Genomic DNA, 27,818 nt, shown 5'->3' with positions numbered 1-27,818 from the left:
GTTTGAGCAAACTCTGGGTAATGGTGAAGGACAAGGAAGTCTGGCATGCTGTAGTCCATGAGGCTGCAAAGAGTCAGACACGAGTGAGCAACTGAACAATAACAAAAACACCAAGCTGGATTTATTCCAGATATATAAGACTCCTACAACATTCAAAACCAACTAATGTCATCTATCACATCAACAGGCTAAAAAGAAAAATCACATGATTATATCAACAGATGCAGAAAAAGCATCTGACACAATCCATTACCTTTTCATGATAAAACTCTAAGTATACTAGGAATAGGAAAAACTTCCTCAATTTGATAAAGATTGTTTTTAAAAAAAAAATCTACAGCTAATATCATAATTAATGATGAGAAAAAAAGAAACTTTTCCACTAAGAAGTCCAAGACTAGAAATGTTCCATCTCACCATTACTTCCCAACAGTGTACTGAAAGTACTAGCTTATGCAATGAATGAGACAAAGAAAAAAAAAAGAAAGAAAGAAAGAAAAATGTGCAGACGACATCCCTGTTCACAGATAACATGACATCAGTGTAGGAAATTCAAAAGAATAGACAAATACTCCTGGAATTATTAATACTAAGTGATTACAGCAAAGTTGTAGATTGAGGGTTAAAACACAAAAGTCAAACACGTCTCTATATACCAACAATTAATGAGTTAAAAACACAACATCATTTCTATTTACCACTACCAAAAATAAAATATTTCTGTGTAAATGAAAAAAAAATGCACAAGAAAAACAAACAAAAATGCTAATGAAAAATTCAAAGAATAAATGAATTCAGAAAGACTTAATGTTCATGGATAGAATGATTCAGTACTGTCAAGATGTCAGTTTTCCAATTTATCTTTTGATTCAAGACAACCCCAGTCAAAATCTCAGCAAATTATTTATCAATATTGACAAACTGATTCTAAATTTTATATAAAGAGGCAAGATATCCCCAAAACACAATATTTAAGGAGAACAAATGACACTCTGACTTTAAGACTCACTATAAAGCTATAGTGATCAAGACAAAATAGTACTGCCAAGAAAAAAGGTAGATCAATGGAACAGAATAGAGAGCCAAGAAACAGACAGACATGAATACAATCAACTGCAATTTCCAACAGATGGTGTTGAAACAGCTGGACATCCACATGTGAAAAAAAAGGAATCTGAACACAGATTTTATACCTTCAGGAAAATTAATTCAAATTGGACTGTATTACCTAAATATAAAACATAAAACTAAAAAACTTTTAGAAGATCACTTAGGAGAAAACCTAAATGACATTAGGGATGATGATGATTTTGTTAGATACAACAAAAACATAATCCATGAAAGAAATATGTTATAACCTACAGTTCTTTAATATTAAAGACATGATCTGCAAAAGTTAATGCCAAAGGAATGAGAAGACAAGTCACAGACTGGGAGAAAATCTTTGGCAAAAGTCACATGTGATAAAGGACTTACTAAAAATGTACAAAGAACTCAAAATTCAACAATAAGAAAATGACCTAGGTTAAAAATATAAGGCAAAACCTTAATACAAACTTCAGTAAAGAAGATAGAAAGGAGGCAAATAATCATATGAAAGTTGCTTCTCATCACATGTCATCAGGAACAAGAAAATTAAGACAAGAATGAGATACCATTACAGACCTATTAGAATGGCCAAAAGTCTAATACTGATAACACAAACTACTGACAAGGAAGGAACTTTCATTTATTCTTGTAGGAATGCAAAATCATATAGCCACTCTGGAAGACAGTTTGTTGGTTTCTCAAAAAAACTAAACATACTCTTACCATAAAATCCAGCAGTGCATTCTTTGGTATTTACCCAGAGAGGTTGAAAATTTATTTAACGTATTACCCTGCACATGGATATTTATAGCAGCTTTACTCATCATAAAAATTGGGAAGAATCAAGAAATACTTCAGTAAGTAAATGCATAAATAACCTATGGTACATCCAGACAAGGGAGTATTTACTTAGCACTAAAAATAAATTAGCTTTCAAGCAATGAAAAGACATGGTATAATCTTAAATGCATATTACTTAGTGAAATAAGCCAATATAAAAGGGCTATATACTTAGAATTCTACCCATATGATATTCTGGAGAAAGGAAAACATGAAAGCACAAATATCAGCAGATGCAGGATTTGAGGAGAGGGATGAGTAGGCAGAGCACAGAGGATTTTTAGGAGAGTTAAACTACTCTGAATAGTATTATAACAATGTATACATGTCCTTATACTGTGTCCAAACCCACAAAATAAAAAGACCAAGAGTGAATTGTAAGGGAAACCACAGACTTTGGGTGATCATGATGTGGTACTGTAGGTTCGTCAACTACAACAGATGTACCATTCTGATAGGTATGTTGACAATAAGGGAGGCTATGCATGTGTGGGTATATTGGAAACCTCTGTACCATCTTCTCAATTCTGCTATGAACCTAAAACTGCTTTAAAAAATAAAGAAAGCAAAATACAAGTTAGGGGGGAAAGTTTCCCTTTGCCCTACAGAAAGGGAGTGAAGATTTCTTCAATAGGACACAGTAGGGAAAAAAATAGTGAATAGGTTGAGACCAGACTAGCTGAGTAAAAAAATCCAAAGAAAGGAAACAGTAAAAAAAGAGATTTTTTGCTTTCCACTCCACATCAGGAAGAGTAAGAGAAGAGTGGTTAAACAAAGAGATGATACTCAAATAACAGAAACAATGAGAACTCCGGCATAAACTGGCCAAGCCATGAACCTGAGCTCCACAGTCCATAATCCAGGACCTCATTTGGATTCAGTTTCTTTTTATGAAGGAGAACAAAAATTTAATGTCTCTCAACAATTTTCACACAACCTTCATAGTTTTCCTATATTGATAAAAAATAAGTAAACTGGCATTAATTGTAAATAAGCACAAAACATCTTATGTGGATGATGGAAATCTGTACCCAGTTTGTGGTTGCAGTTACACAATTCTGTACATTTACCAAGAATCATGAAACTTCTCACTTAAAACAGGTGAAGTTAATGGCATGTAAATTATAACTCAGAAAAGTTCTTCAAAAGTCTATTTCACCTCTTTTTATGGCACTTCTTCAGATACTCTCTTCCAACAGAAAAAAAAAAGCCCAAATGCCTCCAAAGAATATCTATTTTTCCAACTTACTATAGTTTGGCTTGTCTGATGTCCCTTTTAAAAATATGGAACTCAAAATCAATCACATCATTTCCATTCTATACAGAATAATGAGTTACTACTAATCTGTATCGACTTATTTTATTCTGGTCACTGTAGCTTATGACTGTTTAAACGACTATATCACACTGTCTGATTATATAAAACATAAACTTAAATAAACTTTTTTTACCAGTATAATTGACTGCCAAAGATATTTATTCCCAATCACACAGTATATCTTTTTTTTTTCATTTTTTACTTAAAAATTAATATTAGTAAAAATTTGAAGAAAATAGAAAAGGCAGAGGAAGAACAAAAACCATAGCTGATACAGTATTAATACAATCCCTCAACTAATAGGCTCTACTGATCTTTCTTTCCTTAGGGCTATAATTATCTAGTTCTATAATTTAAAAATTAACTCCATCTACCTGCTGACAACTCCCCAAATTATATCTCCAGCCCAGACCTGTCTCCCAAAGTCCAAATTCATGTATAATGCAAACACATACACACACAAGTGCCCATTACATATGCATTGCATGCATATACATCTGTGTATTTTATGCGTCCAAAACCAAATGTTAAACTCTCTACTATCCCAATAACTGTCTCTACTTCCCAATCCATGGCCTTTCCCACTTCACTTGTCCCTCTAGCCTTCAAGCAGTTATTCATGACTCCTCTTTCACATTCCAGAGCCATTCCGTTAGCAAAATGTATTAATTGTGCCTTCAAACATACATCCAGAATCTAACCAAGTTCTCATCACCCCTACTGTTACCATCCTGGCCAAGACTTCAACAACTCTCACCTGTTTTGCTGGAGAAGCCTTTACACAAGTCTCCCTGTTTCTATCATTGCCTCATTTTCCATTACAGTCTGTTTTCACATTTCTACGTGCTCTTTTCAACCATTAAGGAAGTTGCATAAAAACCCAGCAATGGCTTTGTTTCACTCAGTAAAGGAAAATCCTTTTTAGGCTGTTGTCATCGCTCTAACCTTCTCTCTTGCCATTTTTTTCCTTTCATTCACTCACCTCATTAAGTATTCTATATTTTCTAAACATTCTTAATGCATAGGTTTGTTTTTTTTTTATTAACGGAAAAGAAAGCTTTTAAACAATAAAACGACAAGAAAGTAATTTCCCTTTTTACTCAAATGCTCTGTAAGTACAAAATTGAATAACAGGGTTAAGTCTTTAGAAGAAAAAACTAAGTTCATTGTAGTAACTTGTAAGCCCTTAAATGTCTAAGTTGCTGATGAAAACTTTAATGAGGACAGTCTTCTTAAACTGTATCATGCAGTAGAATGATTTCTGAGTTTGGAATTGAAATATCCTGCTTAAATCTTCTTTCTACTGCTAATTGTGAGACTAAGTCACTATTCTTTCTGATTCATAGCTTTCTCATGTATAAAGATGAATAGAATAATCTGTAAAACTCATCATAAACTCGTGCTTTCCAAGAGAATAAACTTATTTATGGGTACCTATTATTGATCGGGACCTAACAGAAACACATCCAACAAGACTGACTTATTCCCAGGGATGCTACTGAAAGTTCTAGATTAATCTTCATACACAAAAGGATGCCAAAGAAACAGCCAAAAATACTACAAATGTTAAGGGCTTCATTGCATAAGTTTATACAATTTCCAAAAGCCTATTAAGTGATCTCAAAACTGAGAGGGATGGAGAGGCTCACTCTCTAGTAACTGCAAGGGCAAAGAAGCCACAAAGCTTCCTGAATACGGTTTTTAAAAGTTCAGAATGTGTATCTGAACAATGGGGATGGGGCAGATGGCGTCAGATGACGATCCGAGGATTAGGGATTATCTTTCAAGAGATTCTAGGGAACTGCTTCTGGCTAAAAGAAACCACGCGTTACAAAGGACGAATCGCCTTGGAGAGAAAGCTACAAGATAGGTTGTAGTTTCGACTTCTCCTTAAGCTGGTGAATTCTCGAAATTTCGTCGCCCAAACTGAACCACTTACCGGGTCTAGCGGGCTGCAATGCCTTATGAGTTGGGAACTAGCGGCCCAGACCCGGCACTGTCGGACAAATCTCTAGGTGGCCATTTCCGTTCCGGAGACCGTTACTAAGGGAACGGGGCAAGGCAATGCGCTGACCCCATCGTGGTTTTTCCTAGGCGGGCCAGAGAGCTTCGGGGGCGTGGTTACGTGAAGGACGCACGCAGGGGGCGGGACAGACGCCAGGTCGGACCAAAGACCAGGTTATGTCCCAGAGCGCATGCGTGCGGTGCTTGCCCGCCTCATACCAGGAAGACCTCGGCGGCCTTGGGTAAGGTGAAACTATGGAAGCTGAAAGTAGACTTGCCGGCGAATCTTTGCGAGAAGCCACCCAGCGAAGGTTGCGGAGGTTTTCAGAGCTTAGAGGTACCAAAGGAGGAACCCTAGCACCTCCCCTGCAATGGATAGTAGGAGTTCTTTACGTGCTGGGATATTTGCTGAACTGCCACTTGCTTTTATCACCTGCGGACCTAGGACCCTGGCCCAGGCGGAGCTAATGTTCCTGTTTTTTTATTTTTCTGTCACTCTGCTTTCCTTCCGTTGTGCTTATTACTTTCCTCTAAGTTTACTTCTTATTGCATATGTGTGAGGAGGATGGAGAAGAAAGACACTTACTGGCCTGACTAGTGAAGCTATAAATACAAGTTAAACATTTGGTTAGTTCATTAACAAAAGTTACTTCAAATAAACCTAGAAGATCTAAAGCATAGTGTTTTGACGCTTATAAATACAATTTTAGCTTTCTTCCAGTCCCTACCTATTTCACCAATTTGTTCCATAATGTGAACGCTTACTAAGTGAAAAGCCAAACAATATGAAGGAATTACGGACAAAATATTTCAAGGGTTAGAAAATTTTTTTAATTTTTTTTAAAAGACTATACCACTTGCAATTTCTTGTACAACTATCTAATAGGTTATGTTTTCATCGACATTACTGCTTTTTAAAATAACAGAAAATAGTACTTAGGTAACCTTCTCACCATCAGCCAAAAGTTCAGTCGGTCTTTTGTTGAGTTCATCAGGGACCTGGGAACTTTTCTGTTATCCGGAATTTGGTATCATTCAACAATAGACTTTGTAAGCTTGCATGATTCAGCTTAAGGTAATTAAAACTAATGTGCCCATATTTATAAACACCAACATTGTAGCAGTAGATCCTTGGGTTTAATTTTTATTAGCCAACAAACATTAAGTTGTACCCATATGTGAAAATTGATTTTCAAAGCTGGAGATTCATTGATACCTTTGGCTCCTCTTTTTATTTAAGGATTGAGCCCATCTTTAGCAAGTCAAAAGTACTTCTCTTAATCAAGAAACATTTTAACTCTAAGAATATCTAAGTAAATGAAATGGTAGACCAAAAAAGGAATAAGTGATCTAAAAGAGAGGAAGAAATAGAATTTGTCAACAACCCTTACAAGAGAAAAAGAATTTGTCAACAATCCTTATTAGAACTATTTTGAATCCTGCTAGCTGGCCACTCATTATTCCCGAATTCTCAAAAGAAGAAGATACATTTTGGAGATACTGTTACCTGTTTCATCCTTTTTTCCAAATAGGTAAAACCTGTAACAGCTAGAGAATCTACTAATATTTATCTTTTCTTTCTTTTTCCATATAGGCAAATCAGTGGCAGCTGGAGAATTCTGGGACATTGTTGTATTAACAGCAGCTAATGAAAAACAGAAACTTGCTTATAAGCAACAGCTTTCAGAAAAGCTGAAAAAAAAGGAGTTACCCCTTGGAGTTCAATATCATGTTTTTGCTGATCCTCCTGGAGCCAAAATTGGTATGCGTTTATGGTTAGATTTATATCTTAAGTTGTGGGTAGAATAATCATTGAAGAAAAGTTTTCCTGTGGCTTACAGTTTATGGACTATGTATGTTTCCACCTGTAGTCTTTACAAATATAAAATTTTTTATTGTAAATTCACTGTTTTTAAGAAAGGTAAAAGGGATGGCAGATGTTTTTGCACATTGTGGACATACCATGAAAAACTTCCAGAATATTATTCTATGTTAAAATAAAATGTATTAGTCTTAGTAAAATTTATTCTGGTGGTAAACATTCCTTTGAACCTTATCCGTAGTTCTCTTAAGTTCCCTCTGAACTCCACAGTTTGTTCAGAAATTAAATGAAGGGAACAAGTCAGGAAAAATACATACTGCCTCTTGAGACCCACAGTGCACAATGTGAAAGAGCACAGTCTAATTGCATAAGTATTATATGATGTTTACTTTTAAAAACAAGTTGTCAGCTTTGCCTTTTGACCTTCCCTTATAAATAAAAATACATGCCATTTTTCTGGGGGCCGTTTTCCATGTGATACTTAAAGCTGAAGCCCCTTGATTACAGAATTAGGGTATTTGTATCTGATATTGGCATGTCCTAATTAGCCGATGTTTTAACCTTTGTAAAATGTGGTCAGTACTTGTGTGATTCTGATGTTTGAATGAGATTTAGGCACAAAATGTTAAATAACTTGTCCAAAGTAACTAGTAAATGGAAGTTACATTTACTTCCATTTGCAAGTTCTTAGGAAACTTATATGATTTTTAGGAAATCAGGTTCTAAAAAACTTTTTGGAGAGTAAATCTAAGGCACATATTTAATCATATGGGAGAATTATTTTAATGAATTTTATGGTTCTTAAGTCCAAGTGAATGTGCAAATTTATAGTCTTCTAGTGCCTAATTTATCATTTCTTTCTTTATATTACTATTTTCATGAGAGGATTAACTCAACTTTTATTACCGAGGCCTGATCTCTGGGTTTTATTACTAATTATTTTAATTGCCAGGAAATGTGTATTTAATTTGATTCTTTTGCCTGTATCTTTGCTCTCTGCCTAATTAATTTTAGCCACAGGATCTTATCCTCAAAGTTATAACACCTAAATTTACTGTAATAAAATAAACCCTGCTTTTTAACTTGAAGGAAATGGAGGAGCAACCCTTTGTGCCCTTCGATGTTTGGAAAAGCTTTATGGAGATGAATGGAATTCTTTTACCATCCTATTAATTCACTCTGGTAATGTTATACTTTACTAATTTACATTTTCTTTTAGTATTTTACCCTTGATACCTCAGGGACATTTTTCTCCCTTACTAATACTTCTTTCTTTCTTCTTATTCTTTTGTTTTGAAGTTAATTCTGCTCTGGAAACAAATATTTCATGTATTTCTTGATATTGTTAGGTTGTTAGTAGCATAATATCTTTCACAAAATTTAACCTTAAAATCGTGGATCACGTACATTATCACCTTTTCATGGATATTGTTCCATTTTCCTACGATAGAACTCATCAAAATATGAACATTTCTTGATAATGCTTTAGAAAGGATTCTTGCTTTAGGGGAGAGGCTGCTTTAGTACTATGATTACCAGACTTTAGACAAAACCTTCTGTTACACATTTTTATCTAGTTATTGGTGGCCAAAGTCTATAATCCTTAAGAGTTTAAAAACAAAAGAAAAGGTGATGACAGAACATAGAGTTGACAAAGTATAAAAGAGGGGAAATCACATACAAATAAGGTGGTAGACATATAAGAAAGAAATAATCTCAGAATAAAGGATAGTTTTCAAATTGGACAAGTTTGGTTGTATTAAAATTTTGGTTGTATGATAGAAACCTCTGTTACTTTCCCTCTCTGTACTGAGGGCTGGTGAAACTTTGTCATGGACCTGCGCTGTTCAATTACAGATATTTTAGAACCATATGTCCACATGGTTACCAAAGCACTTTTCATTTCTTATGATTCACACACAGAACAGTTCTTTTTGAAGATGATATCAGGTAAAGCATCAAAGTTCTAATTTTAAGGTTAATTTAAAAGGTTAAAAAAAAAAAAAGGCTTACAGTTTTATTCCCAAACATTATTATTATTACCAATTGGTAAAAATTAAGTTAAACACCAGAAAATGTATACAATTGGTCCTTGAATAACACAGGGTTTAGGGGTGCTGACCCTTAGCACAATCTGAAATCTGCATGTAACTTCATAGTTGAACTACTATAGAGGTGGTTCCGCTCTGCATATCCACAGTTTCTCATCAGGGATTCAACAAACCTGGGGTCATACAGTCTTACAGTATTTATTGAAAAAAATCCTCATGTAACGGGACTGGTGTAGTTGAAACCCTTACTCTTCCAGGGTCAAGTATAATTAAAAATAGGTAATTCTTGTAATGCGAAATTTTACTGTTGGTTAGTATTTGGAAAATGAAAAAGAAAGTATTAACTCTTGTTGGTTGAACAATGTACTCTGAGGTGAGTACTTTACATCTACTATTGATCTTATAATAATAATTATGATAAAAAAAGCATTATGCCACATCTGCTGTCTTAGAGTAAATCCAAAGATAAACAATTAAAAAATGATATACCAGAATTTAAACCCATTTTTGTGTGACTCTTTCTACTATGTCTCTCACTATAATTAGTTACATAGTTACATAAAATGATATAACAAATTATAATGTATTTAAGAGAAAACACTTCTCAAGGAATTAAGTCATATGGCTCATCATTGAGGGAAAAGCCTTTTTAAATTAAAAACAAGTATATATTGTAAAATGCTTTTATATAAATGCACCTTTACTGCTTTTAAATGTAGGTAATAATTTGATGAAAAATGTTGCATCTGGAAGTTAGTTTTTAATAGATAATTATGTATACTGGTTTTTTGGTCACATTTTTACCACATGAAGTGGATTTTTAATATGGGAGTTTACACATGATTGAAATTTACTGTTTAAAATGTAGATACAAGATCATATTTTTGCTCATTTTCCTTTTTACTTGTTCTGCAGTTGATTTAAAAAAGTGTCATAGCCTGTAAAGCATATTTAGAATTCTTTCCTAGTCTAGAACTGCATTATATCAAATCTTTACAGGAGATTGCTCTTTGAATTTGAAATTCGAAATTTATTATTCTTTCCTGGGGTATGGTAATGCATATATTTTAAAAATCTTTAGAGATATTTTGAGTTGTAACTGATGCTCCTACATTTTTAAATCTTACAAACAATCTTATAAACATTTTAAAACAGTTATTTTTTTAAATTCTATATAGGTGGCTACAGTCAACGCCTTCCAAGTGCGAGTGCTCTGGGGAAAATTTTCACTGCTTTGCCTTTTGGTAGTCCCATTTATCAGATGTTGGAATTAAAACTAGCCATGTACATTGATTTCCCCTCACATATGAATCCTGGGATTCTGATTACCTGTGCAGACGATATTGAACTTTATAGTATTGGAGAATCTGAGTTTATTAGGTTTGACAAACCTGGCTTTACTGCTTTAGCTCATCCTTCTAGTTTGACTGTTGGTACAACACACGGAGTGTTTGTCTTAGAACCTTTTAACCATTTAGAATATAGAGACCTCGAATACAGAAGTTGCCATCGTTTCCTTCATAAGCCCAGCATAGAAGAAATGTATGAGTTTGATGCTGTGTGTAGACCTAGAAAATTTTTTCAACAGGGATTTGCTGGTAGTGACATACCCTCTCTTAAATTAGAGGCTGAGTATGTCTACACAGACAGCCTATTTTACATGGACCATAAAACAGCGAGAAAATTACTTGCTTTTTATGAACAAATAGGTACGCTACACTGTGAAATAGATGCCTATGGAGACTTTCTTCAGGCTTTGGGACCTGGAGCAACTGTGGAGTACACGAAAAACACATTAAATGTTACTAAAGAAGAGTCAGAGTTGGTAGACATGAGGCAGAGAATATTTCATCTTCTTAAAGGAACACCATTAAATGTTGTTGTTCTTAATAACTCCAAATTTTATCACATTGGAACAACAAAAGAATATTTGTTTCATTTTACTGGAGATAGCAGTTTGAAGTCAGAGCTTGGCTTACAGTCTGTAGCTTTTAGCCTCTTTCCATCAATACCAGAATGCTCTACTAACAAACCCTGTATTATTCAAAGTATACTAGATTCAACATGTTCTGTGAAACCTGGCTCAGTTGTGGAGTATTCCAGATTGGGGCCTGATGTTTCAGTTGGGGAAAATTGCATCATTAGTGGTGCTTATGTCAAAACAACAGCTGTCCTGCCTGCATATTCTTTTGTGTGTTCCTTAAGCTTGAAGATGAATGGACACTTAAAGTATTCAACTATGGCATGTGGAGTGCAAGACAACTTGAAAAAGAATGTTAAAACATTGTCAGATGTAAAGGTACTTCAATTCTTTGGGGTCTGTTTGCTGTCATGCTTAGACATTTGGAATCTCAAAGTTACAGAGGAACTATTCTCTGGAAACAAGTCATGTTTGAGCTTGTGGAATGCTCGTATTTTCCCAGTTTGTTCTTCTTTGAGTGATTCAGTGACAACATCCCTAAAGATGTTAGATGCTGTACAGAACAAGTCAACATTCAGCCTGAATAACTATAAGCTGTTGTCCATTGAAGAAATGCTCTTCTACAAAGATGTAGAAGACATGATAACTTATAGGGAGCAAATTTCTCTAGAAATTACTTTGAATAGGAAGCAACCTGATTTAGAGACATCTTATTAAATATTGTGTTGGAGAAGGAAATGACAGCTCACTGCAGTATTCTTGCCTGGAAAATCCCATGGACAGAGGAGTCTCATGGGCTATAGTCCATGGGGTTGCAAAGAGCTGGACATGACAACTTCTGAGCACAAATATTGTATACTTTGCCTTTCTTGACTGAGCAAGATTCCAGATGCAGGAGTTTTCTGTAGACTGTTGGTTTTTAATAGAAGTGAATTAATGAAAATTATATTAACATGATTGATATAGCATAACATTAATAACAAAAATATAAACAGTTTTATAATGAAAATTAATATTGTAGGGCTGTAAGTTCAGAAAAATGAGTTTTTAAAGTTTTATCACTATTTTAACTTTTCTTTTATAAAGATGGATTTGTGGAATGTTATTTATTCACAGAGTAGTAGAACAGTCTTAAAGGTGATTTTCTGAACATACCTTTAAAATTTTTCATCTTCTTTTGGACTTTGGTTACAATGAAGTTCTAAATATTCACTGGCAGTTTTCTCCTTAAGTGCATTAATCCTATTCTGGTGAACTGTTACAAGCATGCCATACTATAGGGTCTTCAAAACACTGTAGAAATGATGTAGAAGTACTTTTGCAGAAACAAATCTGTGGCAGACAGATAAAATCAATGCTTAAACTATTGTGATAGTCTTAATTAAGAAGTACAAACTGTTCTGAAATTGATGATAAAAATCTTTTATTAATCTTATCAAAATGAAACCAAAAGGATATATGTGCTGTTTTATCCTTATAAACTTGAACCCATGTTTGTGTGTCTTAAAAATTTTCCCCAAAGTTTCATCTATAGGAAAGCATACATACACATAAAACTCAAGAATCTGTATAGGAAAATGTTGGAATAATTGGGATTCCCTGATAATCATATAAATTCATTTTGGACATTATCTTAATCCTCCCTTATTAATCCTTTAACAGAACTATTAAAATTACCAGATGGACAGATTTTTACTTTTCATTTTTTAATTTTCTGACCATGCACTAGTAATGATACTGAGAAGCAGTAAATGGCCAAAAGGTAGACAGCAGGAAGGAGCCAGAAAAATAGAATGACTGTGAAAATATACAGATAATTAACAGCTTCAAGACAATAAAAGTTGGCTGGAACGCTAAGCACTGTGTTCTTATTTTGGTATAGGCACATATTTGAAATGTTTTCATACCAAAGTCTAATACTAGAGAAAAGTTTTGTCAGAAGTTTTGTGTTTTAACATGAATAAATTGAAATAGAACTGGTCTGTGCCACTGTTATTTATATGTCAATATAAAATTAGCATATCAATATGAAAATAATTGTTTGGTAAACCAGAAGTGACTTATCAGCAAGTCTCAATTATGACATTTATGTGTATTTTTTTTCCAAGTTTCTTCTCAAGGGGAAAATAAAGATATATGGTAGCTGTTGTTTAGCAATTACTGATTTACTTGCAGAGATTTCAGAGGATGTTATGTGTCATTCATTAAAAATTGATTGCTATATTTCTAATTGATTTAAGGTACCATCAGTTATTAAGAATCATCATTTTATGTTTCATTGAAAAAGAAAACACTGCCAATAAAATAAGATGCAATGCTTTTCTCATTACTTGACGTTTTTATTTATTGGAAATCTTTTTGAAAAGCACTTATACAGCTTTGTGTCATGTAACCCTTTCGCAAATACACATAAAGGAACAAAAAAGTGAAATATTAAAAAACAGTCAAAACTTTTCCATAGCTTCACATCTAGAGACAAACTTTTCTAAAGCAGTATTTAACTTAAGAGTGGTTGATCCATATGTTTCCACTTAGTACCATCTTCTGTGCTATCAAAGGTACTGATAAAGCTGCATATTCTTCAAGTGCCACCACCACACTGCTGCCTGGATTGAACCTTCAAGCCATGGCCACCAGGTACTTGTTCTGCAAGTTGGATGCTGGTGCTTTATTTCTTGATAAAGTTTCACTTTTGCCTTAGTTTAATCACATCTCTTGAAGGTGGTTGGCTTCTATTTAATATCAGTGGAAGGTTTCTGAGAAGTTGGCGGTCACCATGTTAGTCATATTTCTGCACGATGTATGAATGCTAATTGCTTTGAAATGTTTTCTATTCCAAGAATTTGGCAGTGTCTCCTTTAATATGCATGCCTTGGTGTATAGTACCACACATGTACCACCGGCACTGTACCTAACTCAACCAATGTGATAATCACATGCATGAATAAGTAAGAAATTGAACATTTTCTCTTGCTTTATCATTTTTACTTCATAAAATCACAGCCTTTAAATCATAGGCTTTCAAGGTTTGTAAAAGACAACTACTATTTGTAAATAAATATATTCTGTAAACTTACTGATGAATTAATAATGACCAAGAAGAGCATAGAAAAAAATCCAACTTTTGATACTGATCTTCTACCTAGGGCATTTATCTTCCAAACTAAACAGAAGAGTGTGTATTAATTATATTAGGTGGAAATAAATTTTCAAAAATCCAAGTAATATGCTGACAATCTCAAAAATTTGACGGAATGAATCCAGAATCACTTCTCACAAGCAATGATCCATTCATCTTCTGAGTTTAGACAATATTACCTCTGTTACAAATTACCAAATTTAGCACAGAGCCAAAATCAAAATTTGCCTGCTGCAAAACATATGCATGGCTATCATGGCTGATAACTAGCATGTTACACGTGCCATTCACATACGCCAAAATATCCTCTGGACATGAGCAACTTGGAGACCCAAAATTTAGGAAACTTGATGTAATCTGGAAGAGTTAAAAAAAAAAATTAAGGAAAAGTATTTATCAATTTGCTTAAAATTGTCTAAAGCATTTCAGGTGCTCTTTTTGTTTAGCTAAATGAAACGCAAGTCCTCATCTATGTCAATAACTAAATTATTCTTATAGATTAATGTTAAATATTTCAGGAGAAATATTTTAAGCTACCATGAGCTGCATTGTTCATGTTAGTACCTCAGTCATGTTCAATTCTTTGTGACCCCATGGAGTAGCCACCCCCCCCCCCCCCCCCCCCCCCCCCCCCCCCCCCCACCAGGCTCCTCTGTCCATGGAATTCTCCAGGCAAGAATACTGGAATGGGTAGCTGTTCCCTCTCCAGGGGATTTTCCCTACCCAGGGATTGAAGCCAATTCTCCTGCATTGCAGGCAGATTCTTTACTGTCTGAACCATGAGGGAGGCCCACTATTTTTAAGCATAGTTTAACAAATCTTTTTTTCCTACAAAATATATTTAGATAAAGGCCAATTTCTGTTGTGGTTGAGGAATACAGCTTTTTTTGTTTATACTTAGTGAAATTATATTATTAATATTTCATGTACTGAAATTTGTCACAAGTCACATTCTCCTTTCTTTCAGTACTGATATGCTTAATTCCAATGTGCTAGTATTCATGTTTCATTTGTCTATATTCACAGAAATTTCGAGCTCATTTGTTTTTAAAGTATTATAAAGAGCAAATTGCATCCATTTCTGGTGGGAAACAACCAGTTCCTGTCTCTGACAGAGCTATCTACATGAGCCACAACAAGCCAAATATGCCATATCATTCAGACTTGCCAGTTTGGGTATACTCTAATAGACCACAATTTTGGATTAAGTTGAAAATTGGAATAAAGGGTCTAACTGGAAAATTGGCAGAGAATCTGAATAGACATGTTTCTTTGCTTGTCCTGGAGCTTTGGCCTGAGGGGCAGGCTTCAGATTTGTGGCCTTCCAAACTGCTCTCAAGGAACACTGGCTATGCTCACCACCTTGGTACTCTCCATTTCCTTGCACCAGCTCTCTGGCATCTCTAAAAAAATGAGCTCATTCATTTGTCTTGGGCTTCCCAGTTGGCACTAGTGGTAAAGGAACCTGCCTGCTAATGCAGGAGATGTATAGAGACATGGGTTCGTTCCCTGGATTGGGAAGATCCCCTGGAGGAGGAAATGGCAACCCACTCCAGTATTCTTCCCTGGATGATCCCATGGACAGAGGAGCCTGGCAGACTACTGTCCATGGGGTCACAAAGAGTCAGATGTGACTTGTCTAGGGCTCCTATTTTTGCAATTGCTACATATGGAGCATCTAGATTACCTGACTCTGGTGGCTAGTGGGACTTGGCTTTGTGGTCCCACAATACAGTATCTATTTGCATACTTTTAAAGCTGCCGAGTGACGGTCTGGCTTCCAGTCAGCATGAATCTAGATAATGATATCCTCCCCTTTAAGACATTGACAGGTTTTAGAGCATATTTATCTGCTAGGAGCTATTAGAATATAATAGCTTATTGGAAACAAAAAGATTTGAAAGACAAGAGCTAGGATGGGTTGAGTGACAAGGTTCATCTCCTACATGAGATCACTCCTTTGACAGAGTGAGGTGGTGATTTCATCTACTGTGTACAAACCAATGCAGAGAGTTATGCAAAATGAAAGAGAAATATGGTCCAAATGAAAGAATAGTATAAAACCTATATTATACAGTGGTTAAAAGCTGAAAACCTTTCCTCTAACTGCAAGAAGTTAAGTATGCCCACTTTTGTCAGTTTTATTCAACAGTTTTGGAAGTCCCAGCCAGAGCAGTCAGGCTAGAAAAAGAAAGAAAAGGCATCCAAATTGGAAAGGAAGAAGTAAAACTGTCACTATTGCAGATGGTATAATACTATATTTGGAAAACCCTAAAGACTCCACAGAAAAATAAAAATAAAACTGTTACAACTAATGAAAAATTAGTAAAATTGCAGGATACAAAATCAATGCACAAAAATACGTTCTCTTTCTATAAACTAGTAATGGACAACTAGCCAATCTGATCACATGGACCACAGCCTTGTCTAACTCAATGAAACTAAGCCATGCCATATGGGGCCACCCAAGACAGACGGGTCATGGTGGAGAGGTCTGACAGAATATGGTCCACTGGAGAAGGGAATGACAAACCACTTCAGTATTCTTGTCTTGAGAACCCCATGAACAGTATGAAAAGTCAAAAAGGTAGGGCACTTAAAGATGAACTCCCCAGGTTGGTAGGTGCCCAATATGCTACTGGAGATAAATGGAGAAATAACTCCAGAGAGAATGAAGGGATGGAGTGAAAACAAAAGCAACACCCAGTTGTGACTGGGACTGGTGATAGAAGCAAGATTCAATGCTGTAAAGAGAAATGTTGCATAGGAACCCGAAATGTTAGGTCCATGAATCAAGACAAATTGGAAGTGGTCAAACCAGAGATGACAAGAGTGAACATTGACATTCTAGGAATCAGTGAACTAAGATGGACTGGAATGGGTGAATTTAACTCAGATGACCATTATATCTGCTGCTGTATGCAGGAATCCCTTAGAAGATATGGAGTAGCCATCATAGTCCAAAAAAGAGTCCAAAATGCAGTACTTGGATGCAATCTCAAAAACGACAGAATGATCTCTGTTCATTTCCAAGGCAAACCATTCAATATCAAGGTAATCCAAGCCTATGCCCCAACCAATAACGCTGAAGAAGCTGAAGTTGAACGGTTCTATGAAGACCTACAAGACCTTTTAGAACTAACACCCAAAAAAGATGTCGTTTTCATTATAGGGGACTGGAATGCAAAAGTAGGAAATCAAGAAACACCTGGAGAAACAAGCAAATTTAGCCTTGGAGTACGGAATGAAGCAGTGCAAAGGCTAATAGAGTTCTGCCAAGAGAACACACTAGTCATAGCAAACACCCTCTTCCAACAACACAAGAGAAGACTCTACATATGGACATCACTGGATGGTCAACACCGAAATCAGATTGATTATATTCTTTGCAGCCAAGGATGGAGAAGCTCTATACAGCCAGCAAAAACAAGGCCAGGAGCTGACTGTGGCTCAGATCATGAACTCCTTATTGCCAAATTCAGACTGAAATTGAAGAAGGGGATAAAACAACTAGACCATTCAGGTATGACCTAAAACAAATCCCTTATGACTATATAGTGTAAGTGAGAAATAGAATTAAGGGACTAGATCTGATAGAGTGCCTGATGAACTATGGATGGGGGTTCGTGACATTGAACAGGAGACCGGAATCACGACCATCCCCAAGAAAAAGAAATGCAAAAAAGCAAAATGGCTGCCTGAGGAGGCTGTACAAATAGCTGTGAAAAAAACGGGAAGTGAAAAGCAAAGGAGAAATGGAAAGATATACCCATTTGAATACAGAGTTCCAAAGAATAGCAAGGAGAGATAAGGAAGCCTTCCTCAGTGATCAGTGCAAAGAACTAGAGGAAAAAAATAGAATGGGAAAGAATAGAGATCTCTTCAAGAAAATTAGAGATGCCAAGGGAATATTTCATGCAAAGATGGGCTCAACAAAGAGGACAGGAATGGTAGGGACCTAACAGAAGCAGAAGATATTAAGAAGAGGTGGCAAGAATACACAGAAGAACTGTACAAAAAAGATCTTCACAACCCAGATAATCACGATGGTGTGATCACTCACACTCACCTAGAGCCAGACATCCTGGAATGTGAAGTCAAGGGGGCCTTAGGAAGCATCACTACAAACAAAGCTAGTGGAGATGATGGAATTACAGTTGAGCCATTTCACATCCTGAAAGATGACACTGTGCAAGTGCTGCACTCAGTATGCCAACAAATATGGAAAACTCAGCAGTGGCCAAGGGACTGGAAAAGGTGAGTTTTCATTCCAACCCCTAAGAAAGGCAATGCTAAAAAATGCTCAATTGCACTCATCTCACACACTAGCAAAGTAATCTTTAAAATTCTCCAAGCCAGGCTTCAGCAATATGTGAACCGTGAACTTCCAGATGTTCAAGCTGGTTTTAGAAAAGGCAAAGGAACCAGAGATCAAATTGCCAACATCCGCTGGATCATCAAAAAAGCAAGAGAGTTCCAGAAAAACATCTATTTCTGCTTTATTGACTATGCCAACGCCTTTGACTGTGTGGATCACAATAAACTGTGGAAAATTCTGAAAGAGATGGGAATACCAGACCATCTGACCTGCCTGTTGAGAAACCTGTATGCAGGTCAGGAAGCAACAGTTAGAACTGGACATGGAACAATAGACTGGTTCCAAATAGGAAAAGAAGTACGTCAAGGCTGTATAATGTCAGGTATAATGTCAGGTATAATGTCAGGCTATATATTGTAACCCTGCTTATTTAACTTATATGCACAGTACATCATGAGAAACGCTGGGCTGGAAGAAGCACATGCTGGAATCAAGATTGCCGGGAGAAATATCAATAACCTCAGATACGCAGATGTCACCACCCTTATGGCAGAAAGTGAAGAGGAACTAAAAACCCTCTTGATGATAGTGAAAGAGGCGAGTTAAAAAGTTGGCTTAAAGCTCAACATTCAGAAAACTAAGATCATGGCATCCGGTCCCATCACTTCATGACAGATAGATGGGGAAAGGGTGGAAACAGTGTCAGACTTTATTTTTCTGGGCTCGAAAATCACTGCAGATGGTGATTGCAGCCATGAAATTAAAAGACGCTTACTCCTTGGAAGGAAAGTTATGACCAACCTAGTCAGCATATTAAAAAGCAGAGACATTACTTTGCCAACAAAGGTCCATCTAGTCAAGGCTCTGGTTTTTCCAGTGGCCATGTATGGATGTGAGAGTTGTACTATAAGGACAGCTGAGTGCCAAAGAATTGATCCTTTTGAACTGTGGTGTTGGAGAAGACTCAAGAGTCCCTTGGACTGCAAGGAGATCCAACCAGTCCATCCTAAAGGAGATCAGTCCTGGGTGTTCATTGGAAGGGCTGATATTGAAGCTGAAACTCCAATACTTTGGCCACCTCATGGGAAGAGCTGACTCATTGGAAAAGACCCTGATGCTGGGAAAGATTGAGGGCAGGAGGAGAAGGGGACGACAGAGGATGAGATGGTTGGATGGCATCATCGACTCGATGGACATGGGTTTGGTGGACTTTGGGAGTTGATGATGGACATGGAGGCCTAGCGTGCTGCGGTTCATGGGGTCTCAAAGAGTCTGACACGACTGAGTGACTGAACTGAAGAAACTACCAGAGAAATTAAGAAAATAATTTCACTTACAGTTGCATTGAAAAGAATAAAATAGCTAATATTAATTTACAGAATTGAAAGTCTTGTATATTGAAAATCATAAGACATTAATGAAAGAAATTTAAGAAGACACAAATAACTGGAAAGATTCTATGCTTGTGGATTGGAAGAATTAATATTGTTAAAATGCCTATTCTACCTAAAGCAGTCTAGAGATTCAGTGCACTCCTTATCAAAATTCCAATGGCATATTTCACAGAACTAGCACAAGCAATCCTAAAATTTACATGGAACCACAGAAGATCCCTAATATTGAGAAAGGAAGAAGGACAAAGCTGGATGCATCACTGTGAGGCGAGCAGAAGTAACGCAACTTAGATTAGGAGTAGGCCTTCCTACTTCTTAAGATTATCAGGTAGCTTTCGCTTAACAATGACCACTGTTTGCCAATTAGGCACTTAACACTGACCGATGTTTGCCAATTAGGAAATTAGGAATGGGGCGGAAACCCCCAGGAAAGTCCCGCGCGCGCAAGAGTATTGACCAATGAAATTGCTTTGCAAACGTGTAACCAATCTGCTTCTCACCCTATAAATTTGTGTAACAGCTTGGGCTCGGGGCTCTCTGACCCACACCACTGCGTTGGTTGCGGGCGGAGAGTCCTGGCTCGAGTCAGCAATAAACTTCCCTTCCTGCGAGTTGCATTGTCTTGGAGGCCTAGTCTCTCTTCCCGCTCGGGGATTCTGACATCGGGCATAACATCACACTCCCTGATTTCAACTATATTATAAAGCTATAGTAATTAGAATAGCATTGTATTGCATAAAAACCACCACACAGATACAGACTAGAGAGTCTAGAGATAAAACCATATATATATATGTATATATACACACATACACATATATACATTTGTATATGTGTATGTTGATTAGCTTATGACAATGGAACCAGGGATATACAGTAGGAAGAGAAGAGCCTCTTAAATGACGCTGGGAAAACTAGACAACATGCAAAAGAATGTAATTTCTCCATTATCCTACACTATACACAAAAATTAACTCAAAACGGGTTAAAGACTTGAAGTAATACTTGAAACCATATAACTTCTAGAAGAAAATATAGTCAGTAAGCTTTTTTTTTTTTTTAGATGCATTTTGGTATTTAATATATTTCAAAGCATCTTTACAAATAATAACTGCAATGAAGAGAACCTGTGAATAAAACTGCTTACACAGACCCAGGATGGTGACCTCAAATGCATCAGGGACAATTCCACAAATAAAAAATCACAAGCACCTCCAGATTTTAAATCTTTAAAACGAGCAAAACTAAGAAGGACACACACGAGGATTTTAATATAACCTTAATGGTCTAACAAACCTCCCAAACGGAAAGAAATGCAAAGCCATGTCAACCTATCAAGTGTAACTTACAGTGACAGGCTCCAGGCTGCAGATCCTCCAGGCCACGGGCCAGCTCTCTGTGGAACCACCCACCACCGCCCCCTCCGACTGCAGACGCCCCTCCTGCTGCCGAACGCCTGAACCCTGGTGCCGGCCCGCAGGCAGGCAGGCAGGCGCGTGGAGCCGTGAACCCACAGCTCTACTGCCGCCTTCGCAATGCGCTTAATACCAGTACTGTGCCGGCTCCCTCCTTGTGGTAAATTTGAGCCTAATCAACTTTCATAGAGAAGCATGTACCTAGACCAAATTAGGAATATTAAATCTTCCACACATGGGCTCAAATAGGAATTATTTTGTTTAGTATAATGAAAAGTTAATTTTTTTAAATATCTGTAATCCTTTGAAATACAAGGGAGCAGACATTCCAGCAAAGAGTGATTGTCTGGAAGGAACTGATCCGAGTCCCGTCCTCTGCCGACAGCACCCTGCCAGGCGCAGGCCTAGGCCACATCTTCCAGGTAATCGGTGACGTCACTGAGCTGCGACACCGTCAGGTCCTGCGTCAGGTCCTCACGTGTATCACTGGTGTTGGCGTCATCCATTTCCACAGAGAAGTCCTCCTCAATCTCTTCCCCAACACTCAGCTCACTCTTCTCTGAGCGATGGCTGGTGCTATTAAAATCATCAACATAGTCATCTTCTCCAGTCCCTAATCCAAGTGATCCAATTTTATCGTTGACCAATTTAACATCTTTTAGAATTTGGTTTCCCCTTTTACTTTCAGACTCTTTCAATGAAGGGGCTCCAGCAAGGGAGCTGAGTCCACTTTTTAGGGGGGGCGCATCAGAGAGCGATGCAAGGCTTCCTGCTTGCTTACTGGGTTCACTTCTCCAACCATACGCTGCTTCTGGTTTAGGAACGGGGTCATCAAAGAAAGAATTCCCTTCCAGGTCATCTTCATCTGGACCGGGACCCACTTTGGCGTTGACATTGAGACTGTTGTTGCCTAACAAGGACCTGATTTTAGCTTCATGGGACAGTAAGTGAAGACTACTTCTGCTCTTTGGCTCTGATGATGAGATACTGGTATCGCTGTGACTGGCATCATTGCTGGCCTTCTTGGCACCAGACTGCTGCCCGCTTGTCTTCTTCTTACCTTGTCCTTTATACCTTGGTATCTTACTGGGAGGAGTGTGTGCACCTGTTTTTCCTTCTGGTGACTTTGGTGGAGAATGTATATCACACAGGTCCAGTGTACCTTCCCCACTGGTTGACCCTTTTTCTTTCTGTTGACAGCGTCTGATCACTTCTGATAATAAGGGTCCACCCACAGTACCTTCGGCTTCAATAATTCCTAAATCTCGGGCTAAATTCTCTCGACCTTCAAGACCTTGAAATGTGCTAGTTTCAGGCTGAAAAACTGCCAAGGTAAAGTCAAGATTAAAAAACTGAAGAAATTCGGCAACGAGACTGGCCACCAGCCGGCCGTCTTTTGTATTTAAAAACTTTTTCAGGCTCTCATTAACTAAAGGAGTTTTGTTCTCTACTTTTTCTTGCTCCTCTAGTGCTAAAAACACAGCTGCACGGAGTTCAGCCTTGATGCGGTTCAGGACCCCGCTGTTCTCCAGCGTCTGCACCAGCAGGTCCCGCAGGTCCGTATCCTCCTCCGCCACCACCGCGGCAGCCATCGCCGCCATCTTGCTTCTCCAAGACAACCGCCCAAGCCGCGCCAACGGCTGCCGGTTGCCTCAGCCCGCAGGGTGCGCGGCCGAGACCACGCCCCCGGCGCCTGCGCGCTAGTAAGCTTCTTAACATAGGTTTGGTAATGATTTTTTGAATCTGATAGCAAAACAAAGGTAACAGAATCAAAAATGAGTAAGAGAGACTACACTAAACTGAGAAAACTTCTGTACAGCAAGGGATCCATCAACAAAATGATAAAGCAACCTATTGAACAGCAGAAAATATTTGCAAATCATGTATCTAATAAGAGCTAATACCCAAAATATATGAATTCATAAAACTAATGATTTGATCTAAAATTGTCAGAAGATCTAGATAGATATTTTCCAATAAGACGTACAGATGGACAAAAGGTATGTGAAAAGATGTTCAACATCATTAGTCATTAAAGAAATGCAAATCAAAACCACAATGAGATATTACCTCACATCTGTTAAAATGCTATATTTTAAAAGACAGGAAATGATAAATGTTGGAAAATATATTAAGTAAAGAGAACCATTGTGCATTGGTGGGAATGTAAATCAGTGCAGCTACTATGGAAAACAGTATCAAATTTCCTCAAAAAATTAAAAATAGAATTACCACATGATCCAGCAATTCCTTTTCTGAGTATTTATTCCCCTAAAATGAAAAGTGAAAGTCGCTCAGTCATGTCTGACTCTTTGCAACCCCAGGATTATACATCCATGGAATTCTCCAGGCCAGAATACTGGAGTGAGTAGCCGTTCCCTTCTCCAGGGGATCTTTCCAGGTCTCCCACATTGCAGGTGGATTCTTTACCAACTGAGCTGTGAGGGAAGCCCACAGTGCTAATTCAAAGATATATATGTACCTCCATGTACATGTCAGCATTATGTTTGCAATATAGTAGTCAAGATATGGAAACAACGTAAGTCTTCATTCATGGATGAATAGTTAGAGAAGTAGAATACACACACACATATAATAAAATACAAATGGAGTGATGTGGGATTAAAAAAAAAAATTAGTTTGGTGCTCAAGTGTGGTTTTGCATTGTTGAACTTTGCCATTTGATAAATTCTTGGCATACTTTCATGGAATACATTCTTAAATGTGGTTATGTTGTGCATCCTTGTAATGTACATTTCTTGCTTTATACTTTTTACTAATGAATTCTTACTTGCTGTTTATTTTATATGTGTTTTAGACTATGGAAATGATGTTACATAAAAAGCAAATTTGAATGATTTTCTTATTCGAGTTCAAAATGAGTCATAAAGCAGCAGAGAGAAACTCACAACAAAGCATTTGGCCCAGGAACTGCTAATGAATGTACAGTGAGTGGTGGTTTAAGAAGTTTTGCAAAGGAGATGAGAGCCTTAAAGATGAGCATAGTGTCCAGCCATTGGAAGTTGACAATGACCATTGAGAGAAGCTGGTCCTCTTCCAACTACAGGGGAAGTTGCCCAAGAATTCAGCATCAACCATTCTATGGTCATTTGGTTCAGTTCAGTTCAGTCACTCAGTCGTGTCTGACTCTTTGCAACCCCATGGACTGCAGCACACCAGGCCTCCCTGTCCGTCACCAACTCCCAGAGTATTTGAAGCAAATTGGAAAGGTGAAGAAGCTCGATAAGTGGGTGCCTCATGAGCTGACCAAAAAAAAAAAAAAATGTCGTTTTGAAGCGTCATCTTTTCTTATTCTATGCAACAACAAACCATTTCTCGATCAGATTGTGACATGAGAGGAAAAGGAGATTTTACATGACAACCAGCTCAGTGGTTGAACTGAGATGCAGCTCCAAAGCACTTCCCAAAGCCAAACTTGCACCAAAAACAGGGTCTTGGTCACTGTTTGGTGGTCTGCTGCCAGTCTGATCCACTACAACTTTCTGAATTCCAGAGAAACCGTTACATCTGACAAGTATGCTCAGCAAATCAATTAGATGCACCCAAAACTGCAATGCCTACAGCCAACATTGTGAACAGAAAGGGCCCAGTTCTTCTCCATGACAACGCCTGATCACATGTCACACAAACAACACTTCAAAAGCTGAACGATAAAAAAAAAAAAAAAAGCTGAACGATTGGGCTACAATTGCCTTATGTGCCATGTTCACCTGACTTCTTGCCAACTCACTACCACTTCTTCAAACATCTTGACAACTTTTTGCAGGGAAAATGCTTCCACAACCAGCAGGAAGCAGAAAATGCTTTCCAAAAGTTTGTTAAATCCTAAAGCATGGATTTTTATGCTACAGGAATAAACAAACATTTCTCATTGACAAAAATGTGTTGATTTGTAATGGTTCCTATTTTGATTAATAGAGATGTGTTTGAGCCTAGTTATAGTGATTTAAAATTCAGGGTCCAAAATCGTAGTTACTTTTGCACCAACCTAATAACAACAAAAAATAAAAAAATAAAACCAAGCTCATAGATACTGAGAACAGATTAGTAGTTGCCAAAGGTAGACTGTGAGGGGTGGGCCACATGGGTGAAAAGATTGAAAAGGTAGAAACTTCCAGTTATAAAATAAGTCATGGGGATGTAATGTACACCATGATGACTGTAAGTAATAATACTATATTGCATATTTGAAAGTTGATAAGAGTGTAAATCTTAGTTCTCATTATAAGAAAAAAAGACATAACTGTATATGGCGATGGGCTTCCCTGGTGACTCAGATGGTAAAAAATTTTCTTGCAATACTGGAGACCCAGGTTCAATCCCTGGGTCAGGAAGATCCCCTGGAGGGAGGGCATGGCAACCCATGCCAGTATTCTTGCCTGGAGAATCCCATGAACAGAGGGAACTGACGAGCTACGATCCGTGTGGTCACAAAGAATCAGACACGACTGAACGACTAGCACTTTCACTTTTTTTTTCTTTTTCATATATGGTGATGTACATTAACTAGACTTACTGTAGTGATCATTTCACAATATATAAAAATTTTAAATCCTCAAGTTTTCTACTGAAACTAATATAATGTTTGTCTATTATACCTCAGTTAAAAATGCCTCCAAAATGGAATAAATATATAATAAATACTGATTCCCTACCGCATCTGTACCTGCAAGAGTAAGAGTTTAAGTCAGAAAATGCCTGTGAATTAGTCATTGCTAGCATCTACCTGTACCACATCCTGATTATTGACATTTGTGTCTAAAGATGTGAAACCCAAGGGCATTAATGCCCATGTAAGTAAATGATTGAAACTAACAGACTTAATGTTTCCTTCTGGGATGGTGGGACAAATAGTCTATCTTTTGAAACCTTTGGCTCTGGGAATCTAGTAGCCTTCCAAAGTGTAAAATTCGATCATTCAAACAGCAGTTCATCCCTGATTGTTGCAGACTGTTGCAATCCGTCTGCTACCGTCATCTCCTAGCTCTCTATACCAGGTTTATATTTCTTCAATTGTGCTTCAGTGCATCACTGAGGCAATCAAAACTCTAATGTCTATATTCTTTGGGCACTTTTTCAAGGTATGTCACCAATCTGGTTGTTGAATCTCCAGCCTCCTTAAAGGTTCTTAGTATCTTTGCTTACAATCAACACTGTGGCTAAGTAATGTGAATGATATTTTAAATTTCTTTTCTTCACTAGTATCAACTCTTTTTCTCTCTGCAGATTATTCAAATGGTTCATATTAGTTTTCCTTTACCATTTCATTGTAGGAGAATATCGCATTGCCCTGAAAAGAATTAAAGCATTTACATCTTGAGGCAGAAATCTTTTAAAACACAACTCGGGAAATCAAGTAAGTATTTGCTTTGTTTGCATGTTGAGAAATGTTGCACTCAATGAAGTTTTACATGATTGGTTTCTTTCCTATTTATTTTAGCCTTGGGATTTGAGAAAGTAAATTATACCCACCAATATGCTGTTCTTTGAGAAATTTCAAACACTTTTAATAAAATCTAGAGCTAGAAATCTTTTTGCTACACAAAGAAATAATTATGATCATAGCAAGTGGTCCAAGTACAGATTTAAATGTACAGGTGCACTGACAAGATCATAAATTAACTTATGAAATTCACTGCTTATGTATCAGTGGGATCTTTCTTAATGAAATTTAACAATAAAGATCATCACTCATTATAATTGGTTAAAGTTAATGCAGTTTATAATTAACCATTATCCAGTCAAATCAGAAACTATTTTTGGAAGCTGGTCTATGAGAAGGAAAGGAGAAAGTATGGAAATTCTTTTTTTCCTTGTTACAACTGAATCTGTTTAAATACAAAATAAATATTTGCCCTTAGTTTAGTATAAAAAGTATATTTTTCAGTTCCCTGAAAAATCCCTTTGCCCTCATTATATATGTACATAAATCACATAGATTATCTCTGGGAAGTGGAATCCTCTCATTCTAATAAGTTTCCCAGTTCTCTCTCCAGACTGTATTCCAAACACTACGCTGATCTTCACATATTCATTTCCAAGATATACTTTGATTAGAAGGCTTTATAGATATAAATAGACATTGTCCTCTGTAATACAGGAGCTTTCTCTAACTTTGAAAGTTGGGCATAAGGTTTAGTTCAGCTCAGTCACTCAGTCATGTCTGACTCTTTGCAACCTCATGGACTGCAGCATGCCAGGCTTCCCTGTCCATGACCAACTTCCAGAGCTTGCTCAAGCTCATGTCCATCAAGTTGGTGATGCCATCCAACTATCTCATCCTCTGTGGTCCCCTTCTCGTCCCACCATCAGCCTTTCCCAGCATCAGGTCTTTTCAAATGAGTCAGTTCTTCATATCAGGTAACCAAAGTATTGAAGTTTCAGCTTCAGCATCAGTCCTTCCAATGAAAATTCAGGACTTCTTTCTTTTAGGATGGACTGGTTGGATCTTCTTGCAGGCCAAGGTACTCTCAAGAGTCTTCTCCA

The 27,818-nt window shown here is 37.1% G+C and overlaps 4 protein-coding genes across 7 annotated transcripts in view; 2 read left to right on the top strand and 2 right to left on the bottom strand.

Annotated features, from left to right (window-relative positions):
* Positions 1-5,376, bottom strand: part of LRRIQ3 (leucine rich repeats and IQ motif containing 3) — a 198,129-nt gene extending 192,753 nt beyond the window's left edge. Inside the window, exon 1 of one of the 2 annotated variants that reach the window (XR_006268134.1) lies at positions 5,187-5,365. The gene's annotated coding sequence lies outside the window, so the exon portion shown is untranslated. Of the gene's footprint in view, positions 1-5,186 lie in introns of both variants that reach the window. The other variant, XM_043460967.1, reaches the window with a different exon arrangement.
* Positions 5,377-5,434: 58 nt separating this feature from the next.
* Positions 5,435-13,374, top strand: FPGT (fucose-1-phosphate guanylyltransferase). Of its 2 annotated transcripts, none has more exons than XM_043460961.1 (4): positions 5,435-5,588; positions 6,846-7,013; positions 8,163-8,255; positions 10,303-13,374. In XM_043460961.1, the coding sequence occupies exons 1-4, from the start codon at positions 5,507-5,509 to the stop codon at positions 11,760-11,762; spliced, it is 1,803 nt and encodes a 600-aa protein (XP_043316896.1). In that variant the 5' UTR covers positions 5,435-5,506; the 3' UTR covers positions 11,763-13,374. The 2 variants fall into 2 exon arrangements, with proteins under 2 accessions (XP_043316896.1, XP_043316897.1); XM_043460962.1 differs by having other exon boundaries at positions 5,494-5,629.
* Positions 6,982-27,818, top strand: part of LOC122436821 (serine/threonine-protein kinase TNNI3K) — a 371,699-nt gene continuing 350,862 nt past the window's right edge. Inside the window, exons 1-4 of the mRNA XM_043460966.1 lie at positions 6,982-7,013; positions 8,163-8,255; positions 22,781-22,867; positions 26,606-26,688. The gene's annotated coding sequence lies outside the window, so the exon portion shown is untranslated. The remainder of the gene's footprint in view (positions 7,014-8,162; positions 8,256-22,780; positions 22,868-26,605; positions 26,689-27,818) is intronic.
* Positions 21,716-22,981, bottom strand: LOC122436819 (centrosomal protein 43-like). 2 transcript variants are annotated; one of them, XM_043460964.1, is made up of 2 exons: positions 22,394-22,981; positions 21,716-22,333 (listed from the first exon to the last, which is right to left on the bottom strand). In XM_043460964.1, exons 1-2 carry the CDS (start codon positions 22,910-22,912, stop codon positions 21,716-21,718), a joined length of 1,137 nt encoding a protein of 378 aa, XP_043316899.1. In that variant the 5' UTR covers positions 22,913-22,981. The 2 variants fall into 2 exon arrangements, with proteins under 2 accessions (XP_043316899.1, XP_043316898.1); XM_043460963.1 differs by having other exon boundaries at positions 21,716-22,981.

The sequence above is a fragment of the Cervus canadensis genome, chromosome 2, assembly GCF_019320065.1.
Source record: "Cervus canadensis isolate Bull #8, Minnesota chromosome 2, ASM1932006v1, whole genome shotgun sequence".
NCBI classification, from domain to species: domain Eukaryota; kingdom Metazoa; phylum Chordata; class Mammalia; order Artiodactyla; family Cervidae; genus Cervus; species Cervus canadensis.
The sequence above is the reverse complement of the archived record's forward strand: the minus strand, read 5'-3'. Positions and strand labels throughout refer to the sequence as shown.